Source organism: Glandiceps talaboti, chromosome 15, assembly GCF_964340395.1.
Source record: "Glandiceps talaboti chromosome 15, keGlaTala1.1, whole genome shotgun sequence".
NCBI classification, from domain to species: Eukaryota; Metazoa; Hemichordata; class Enteropneusta; family Spengelidae; genus Glandiceps; species Glandiceps talaboti.
The window spans coordinates 1517691-1525810 of record NC_135563.1 but is presented as its reverse complement, the minus strand read 5'-3'; the positions used below and the strand labels follow the sequence as shown (position 1 = coordinate 1525810).

The 8120-nt window shown below is 38.9% G+C and overlaps 1 protein-coding gene across 1 annotated transcript; it reads left to right on the top strand.

Annotated features, from left to right (window-relative positions):
• Positions 1-1791: 1791 nt before the first annotated feature.
• On the top strand, positions 1792-4921 carry LOC144446783 (uncharacterized). The gene is made up of 3 exons (XM_078136618.1): positions 1792-2240; positions 2677-2894; positions 3521-4921. Exons 1-3 carry the CDS (start codon positions 1817-1819, stop codon positions 3923-3925), a joined length of 1047 nt encoding a protein of 348 aa, XP_077992744.1. The 5' UTR covers positions 1792-1816; the 3' UTR covers positions 3926-4921.
• Positions 4922-8120: the final 3199 nt, after the last annotated feature.

The following is an 8120-nucleotide window of genomic DNA, read 5'->3' as shown; positions in this document are numbered from 1 at the left end:
CCACGAGGAGCAATTCATGAATTAGTTAGTATGGTGCGATATTGGATTTTGTCCACAGTAATACAATATGTACTGACTAGAATGCATCATGTTTGCTCTCTTATTAACATTTGCAAATCGAAAAGATCATATTGAACGCTGAAGGTAAACGCTGATACTATTAAACGTCCTTCACTTTATTTATTGAGCGAAATATTATCTTAGTTGGTGCATTGTCACTAAAACGTCAGCTGCACTGACACCACACCATGATAAATTTGAGTGTCCGACTGAATTGCCAATAGATCGGTTAATAATGTTTGCCCGAGGTCTGAGTCTCACGTTTGCATATCTATAAGGATAGCGGAAGGGAAGATAAAGATCTGTGCACGGTGACAGAGAACAGCGATAAGGTAGTACCTAATGAGTTTGCCTGTGTACAAAACACACTATATGTACACATTTAATTACTATTTAACACCTAAGGCCAGCCCAACACTCTACACACAACTCGTTAAAATACTGTTATGTGTCATAGGGGCCAAGCTATGGTATCGCCAATCTGTCTATTTCGAGCTGGACTGAGATTCACAATGTTTCCCCACTTGTCCCTTCCGACTCTACTGTTTCAGTGTAATTGTATAGCTCTTTCGACACCATATAAGTGGTTCGATTGCACGATCGTCTCGTATTCAGATATTTTAACTGCAGCTATTGTTTGTTGTTTACTTAATAGAGCAGTCCTATCATATAGACCCCTTCCAGTTTTAAACATTCTTTAGCCAATGATGGTGCATTAAGCGATCCTTATACTCCCCATCGATAGGCTTTATTTTCTTTACAAATGAGGGTAAGAATGAGACCTTCCTCAAGCCATCGGCTTCTTTAGTGCAGTGTTGTCTGAATTGAGGGAGAGCCGAAACGAAAACGACAGCTGTAAACCTCATTAATTGGCCCAGAGGAAAAGCCGGTGTCATTATCAACTATGCAACAAGGTATAACGTTCGGTTTAAACCTTGATTAATTTCCATTTGTTATGTAGGGATGGAACATTTGCCATCAGGATCGAGCTCGCCTTGCTTTGGTATTACGTAGCTTGACCCAATGCTGTCGGAGTTTATAATTGGCATTGCATACCCATCCATCAACCATAACACACGAAGTAGGGCCTATTAATGGCGGTGGGACGGCCGTGACTGCGTTAAGTCAATTGATTGACAATGGATAATAGAAATTAGGCACGGTAGATCACAAGGAGCCTCGTTATTGGTAATTGACCAATTGTGTGGCGCATTAAGTACCAGCGCATGCTATTTGAGAGACCTCATACGAACCGATACCGTCCAATCACGGACGAATCTGATATCACGATGGGCCCAAAACTGTGCAGATAGCAGCTATATTCTTGTCAACAACCGCTTTTAATTACCCTTATCACTGGTCCAATCAGTGTATTGATTTGTTTAGTGTGTCAAATAATTCGGGTTGAATTGTTCAGTTTTTCTTGAGCGGTCTTTTTGTGCGCCGTCAAGCGATCCGATGTAATTGAGCTATTCCTGCAGCTAAAGGCTTGTATTGTTGTGGAAGTGAGCACAGTACACCAGACGACGTCTTGGTTTCGTAGTCGATACCTCACAGCGCTCATTGTCAGCGTTTTTGCTTGCTTCACCTGGGATACACAGGCGGACTGATTAGAGGGATAAAGTCACGTGGAAAACCCCGAATTATTATTGACTAACAGAGGACTGGTCACATTTTTTTTGCATTCATCAGGAATATTGTGTGATTTGATTTGATAGTGAGTGAGGGACCGATAACGACGGTGAGCTATCTGACGATGATGATGCAATTGAATGGAATCGTTAAAACCTGTCCCTCACTTGTAGCGGTCGGAACTTGGCACCCACACATCTACGAACGACCACCAAAACATCCCACCCCGTTTTCTGTGGTTGACATTCTCGGTATAGAAGAACACAGCAAACTAGAGCAACAGCAGAAAGAAGAGAGAAATAGACAGGATTCGTGTGATTCACGGCCACGCGGCGAGACCATTACCGTATCACCAAATACGGTATCTTACAGGACTGACTGTACAGCGACTGTGAATTTGAAGGAAAAACGACAAAACTTGGAAGACTGTGACATACAAAAAGAAACAAAAAATGAACAAACATGGCAAACGAACTCATCCACTGGGGAAGAGTCAAGCAGTGGCGAGAGAGAAGCAGAAGTCGACTTAACAACCATTGCCGAACAAGGTACATGGAGGTTAACAGTTAATAGTCTAATAATAGGCCATTATAAGAGAATCACTAGCCACCCTTTGTGTTAAACGGGTCCCAGTTATGTGTGCACAAAGATTTAGCCTAACCCCTCGCCGTATACTATGTACACACATTCTTTAACCGACCGATTATTTAATCAACATGAATTCATGACTTCTAACCAGACCAAACCCAAAGTTAACAGAACTTTGATTGAACAGATTTCCACGCATTTTTTAAAAGTTCACTCGAAAAGCCAACAATTAACATCAATGTAAGTGTTTACATAACTGAGCGTAGCGCAAGCCAAGTTAGACACACAGCCAAATGAAATCTTGTTTATTGGTTAATATTTCACACCAGTGCGACATTTATCATCCCATTAGGGCTAAATCACACTTTTTGGCATTTCGTTTTTTTTGTATCTCAGATAAAACCGCGAAGGTGGAAAAGGGAATTAAGAGGAAGAATAGCAAAAGTAGTGAAACGTCGGATGGAAAAGAGAGTGATCAAAAGAAAAAGAAAGCACGGACAACGTTTACAGGGCGGCAGATATTTGAATTGGAAAAGCAGTTTGAGTTAAAGAAATATTTATCGGCAAGTGAACGGGCTGAGATGGCTTCGTTGTTAAATGTTACAGACACTCAGGTAAGAGATCACATTTAGTAATTTCGATTGTTTTTAGCAAGGACATATGATCCATTACAGGGAAATGATGATACTCCTATGCTTTGCTCAACTCTTACTGTGCGAACAAAGCAGAACACTTAGATGGACATGAACAACTCAATGAAACATCACAAAAGACACAAAGCCTGTACTTCAAAATAAAACACCAACCGTTGGCACGGTCAAAGATATTTTCAAAATGGAGAAACCATTCAATTTTAACATGGTCAACCTATCGTCAAGTTTTCTGTAACGGAAGTGTAAGCCATGGAGTGACAGACAAGATAGACAGATATAGAGATAGATACTCTTAAAAAACGTTTCTATATTGTACATCTTTAGTTTCGGAATACCAGATTTGGTGTCAATAAGATGTGACGTTGGTGTGGTACTATATCGATTGATATGTCTAAGATTACGACGTACAGGTTTTCACCATCAACCTTTAATAATTGAAATGTGTACTTTAATCCTAACCATGTGGTGGGAGAATGACAACTATTACGCGCGCACACACAGATCACATCAGTTAAGACCAAGGCATGTTAAGTGTTCCTAAAATACATAATTTTCCGACATCCTTGTCGCCTTGGCTATTTTCCCAGGTAAAAATATGGTTCCAGAATAGGAGAACGAAGTGGAAGAAACAGGACGGTATCTCAAACACCGAGGCCGCCGAGCATAAAATAGGAGGGCCAAAGCATATTGACACTATTAGACAGAGACAAGCCGAACAGCTAAAAAAGGGGGAGAACAGTTCAAACTGTGAGGAAAGCCAGGACATTGTGAATCAAAAATCAGACAATCAAAACGAATGTGATGGCCAAGAAGTTGATAATAGTACAAAGTGTATTAATGGAGAGGAGACGTACAACTACCATAGTGAGTGCGGTAGTAGCTATGCAAGTGGATGTGTTAGCGACGAAGAGAGCTCTGATGACAGAATTACGGTAAGAAGAACGACACCAAAAGATGAAAATGACAATGATGATACTCTCGATAACCATTAATAATTATCGTTGTTGTCTTTGTCAACTACATGTGTATGTGTAACAGCGAGTCGATTTCGAACTCCGTTTATCACAGTCAACCGTATCACAGCATAGACATTGTCAAGAGGTTCAGTCGCTGTTTAAAGACAGCGGACATTATTTTGCAGCAAGTTGGACGGATACAGTCTCCAGGGTTTAAGGGACAACTACTTCCAGACTTCAGCAAAAGAAATTGACAAGAAATTTGGAGATTGCTAACCGCTGTGATTCGTGGACTTTCGGCTTATGTGATCAAATGTAAAAGTTGTTAAAGAGCTGACTGCCGACGATGTATTCAAAGTCTGAGGTATATCAGTCGAGGCATGCGTACTGTGACTTCATTTTACATCGCAGTGAGCTATAAACCCCGTAATGGATAATCAGAGTCCATTCAAGTATGTCAAATTTGCGAAACCGTTCATCATAAATTCGGCGTATAAAAATCACTGTTCGTGCTAAATTGATCAAGAGAGACACGGCCCCCTGCCTGACCCCATAAATTCCGTTTTGTCAATGTTACAATAGAAGTATATATTAATTAACATGTTGTAGATCAGAAATTGACAAAAGAGCTACACATTTAGTGAGCATTTTCAGTGGACACGCTCTGGTTACTTGATTGAACATTTTCCATCACATTTTGCAGACATTCATATTTTTCTTATTGTCAATTACATGTCTATTAAATGACTGCGACAGGATGCATGTCTTAATACAAATTATTTGCAATTTCAATATTTCCAGGCTACCCGAGAGTTTTTATTCCCTGCGTTGAAAAAAACCCTTGGTTATTCGGATTTTTGAAAGACGATTCGTGCGTCGTTATACAGCTGGAATTGAGGAGCCGATAAGCTCCATAATTACAAGAAATCGCTATTATACATTCTCCTTAGACAACTTAGCATGTAGCTAAACTTAACACCTTATGTATGTCACAACTTTTGAAACTGCAGAGTCACAATAAAAAGCAATATCGTCTCAGTCGATTTATCTTTCCAATTTAGAGGAAATGTAGTCCTTGTACTCTTTCAGGGAGACCCATTTTTGTGTTAGTGCGTTGAGTCGTATTGGATTTCTCGTCTCACATGGGATCACTTGTTTATCATATGGTGATGTTAATTTTCTTAGGTACACGCAAAATTGAATAGTTATAAATAAGACTTGCATTTAGTTTTACGAACCTTTGGAAGTAATACGAAGCGAAAGGAAGCCGGGTACCTCTTTTGTGTTGGCTCGCAGTGGGAAATGCTAATAAAACCGGAGTCGCTGATGCAAACAGTTTGTGTAGATTAAATCGTGCGTTATGGATGTAAAAATTGAATTCGTTTCCACGCAATAAAACAGCTAGATTCAAAAGCAGCTTTTGCTTAATATTGAGGTACAAAGCACTTCTCGCACATTATAGTGTCTTGCATGTATGAAAGCTATTAGCACGAGTTTCAACTCACGCTGAGAATGCAGCAAATTTAGCGAGAGCGCGCTTTCAGAACTGCTTCTTTACTTATATTAAAGACGACAGTGTGGATGATGTAGGCGATTTTTTACCTGATTTGCTCGATTAATGTTTAGAGGGCTTGATTGAGAAAAGCAGAAAAGCGGCATGGGAGGAATTTTAGGCGACGCAATTTTGAGCTAACAACGGGAACCGACAAGGATAAAGCTACAAATGAAATTCGTTTCACGTGGTATTAATTCACAACGAACAATTCAGCATGTAGAATGTGACTAAGCATGCATAGTAACGTTGTTCTCTGCAAATTAGTCGAGACGGATGTTGTAGACCACGTAAGTGACTTGATATTTAAACACACTGATTTTTAACTTGAAAGTTGCTATCAAAGAACCTCTTCAAATTAATAGGTAAAATTAATTTTTACTAAATATCAGTTTTTATAAGTATGATAATCATTCTCACATCGCAGGCCAACTTACATTGTAATTTGTTATTGACTTGTCAATAACTAAGCATACAAGTACGCCGTCAAAATGGGCCGATGTATTTAGTTACCGCGCAGCCAGACTATATCTACATTTATTTGCTCCTAAGGCTATATCTTGGAGTTTTTCTATAGTTCTTCTGTTACTTTTCTTAAGCGTTTTTAAAAATAATAATGTTATAATATGGGCAGTTTCCTAAAGAGTTGGTGAATCGATAATATCGTGCCCCGCATATGGGCGTAAGTTGGTATTTAAAGAAACTGTTCGAAGTTCCACTGTGAACACAAACAGTTACATCGCTACATATAGTTCGTCTCCCTTGACGGTGTCTCTCGAACACCACTCTCAGACGCTTCTACAAATATATTCATAACGTATGACGTTTTTATACGCCTATCTTTTGAATGTTTATTGTTCATATTATTTTCTTTGAACTGGTCCTGAAATGGCATTGTTATTCTTTGCTATTCGGACTCGGACGCCGCTACGACTGTACCTTCGCTTCATTAATTCACCTGCAAATATAGATTTTTAAAGTTTTATCTTCCATCGTTTTGTTTTTGTTATTTTCCGGAAGGAAAAAAAGCGGTATTAATGATCCGTGGAACTAGTGTAGTACTAAATGTTCTTAGACTCCCAACTTAATGTTAACAAGCCAACTTCTGTACACCTAAAATAGTCAAGTCAATATTTGGAATGGACCGAAAAGGTGTTGGTTTTTTGCCAATATTGGGCGGGTACTAACCGTCATGAAAGGTAGGCTTGTTGGCTCAAACTTATTCCAAGTCAATGACTTCCGAAATTAAGTGAGCGTGAATCCATTCAATCTCTCTATCTACCCACAGTATAGTAGGGCAATGATGTTTTTAAATAGAAGTCCAATGCATTTGAAAACAAATGATCGGCAAACATATATGTAAACTTCAAAACAGGAATGTATTTGGTTTGATACAAACTCTGTCAAACTTGTTTAATCAACAATTTCGCAAACTTAAGGTGGCAGTAAAACAAGCGAGTAAAATGACCATGTGTTGAGATCAACGGTCAATTAGTAAAAATAAAACTTAGTTTAACTGAAGTATATACGTCAAACTACTTTGTTATGTTGATTTTAAAAGTTTATAGAAAAGTGAATATCCCTAGCCAAATTAATTACAATTAGACCAAGTATGATATAGAACTTGAAGACGTACAGGGATTTGGATATCTGAAGGGTATAATGAACCAGACACTTCCTGTGAATTGTCATGCCTTTTCCCATCCCAATATATTTTTCCTAATTCAAAACACTTTGCTTTCTTGGTGTGAAAATGTGAACTGTTTATACATCTTAAAATTTACTTCATAGAATGTAAAGCCACCAAGTTTATTTTCTGATGTTGTCGCTACCTTACACATGTCACACAGCAGCCTTGCTAAAAGTTGGATGTTAGGACTTGTTCTTACACGACTTGGAGACAAACACACACCAGACAGCTAAGTCTGTCGTTCGCTTGGGGTTTTACAAACTTGTCATGTGTTCACCATTCGATCAAGTTCGATAAAACCAAAATATTACGTCCTGACTAATTTGCGTGAGAAAAACCATAAATAGTTTATGAGGGAGCGAATAATATGGTGTAATCATTTATTCTTCTGTATGAGTTATCAGTTTTGTCAGCTTTGTTTTTTCGACTTATCAGCAAGTGACTCAGCGTCTGTCTGTTACCTGGTAAACGCGGTGCATGGTAGTAAAGTTTAATGGGGCTTTGTTTACATTTCAGTTAGTATTTCTTTTACACTAAAAGTTACACATTTTGCAGACATGATTAAACGTTAGGTTCTATCGACTTTAATATGCGATGGCATACTTCTATCATATTTTCAGCATACAGGTTCCAAGTTTTCTCCCGCTGCCAGACATAATAACAAGAGATTGTGACGAGAGTGCTGCTACCACGCTCGAACGGTGAGCTAGAATTCGTTTGCACCGCCTTTCTGAATATTTTGTGCAGATGAAAGAATGCGATCGATAATTTTAAACGAATTCTTTCTCTTTTTGGTATATCGCCATAGAAACTGGACGTTTTGAAATGTCATGATGTCAAGCAGTCGCGGCGCCCACCTAAGTGGGTCGCAAACGTGCGGTACTTAAAATAATCAATTTATAGACACAGTACCGCCTGTCTCTGACGGACTCAGGAATGTGACACGAACTGCTGCCCTATGAACCATCATTTTTGTTTCTGTATTTTAA

Bases quoted from the DNA above. Each gene is read 5' to 3' on its own strand.
- LOC144446783 (XM_078136618.1), top strand. From the start codon at position 1,817: ATGATGATGCAATTGAATGGAATCGTTAAAACCTGTCCCTCACTTGTA. The intron at 2,241-2,676 runs GTACATGGAGGT...TTTGTATCTCAG, and splicing joins AACAACCATTGCCGAACAAG to ATAAAACCGCGAAGGTGGAA. The intron at 2,895-3,520 runs GTAAGAGATCAC...CTATTTTCCCAG, and splicing joins TAAATGTTACAGACACTCAG to GTAAAAATATGGTTCCAGAA.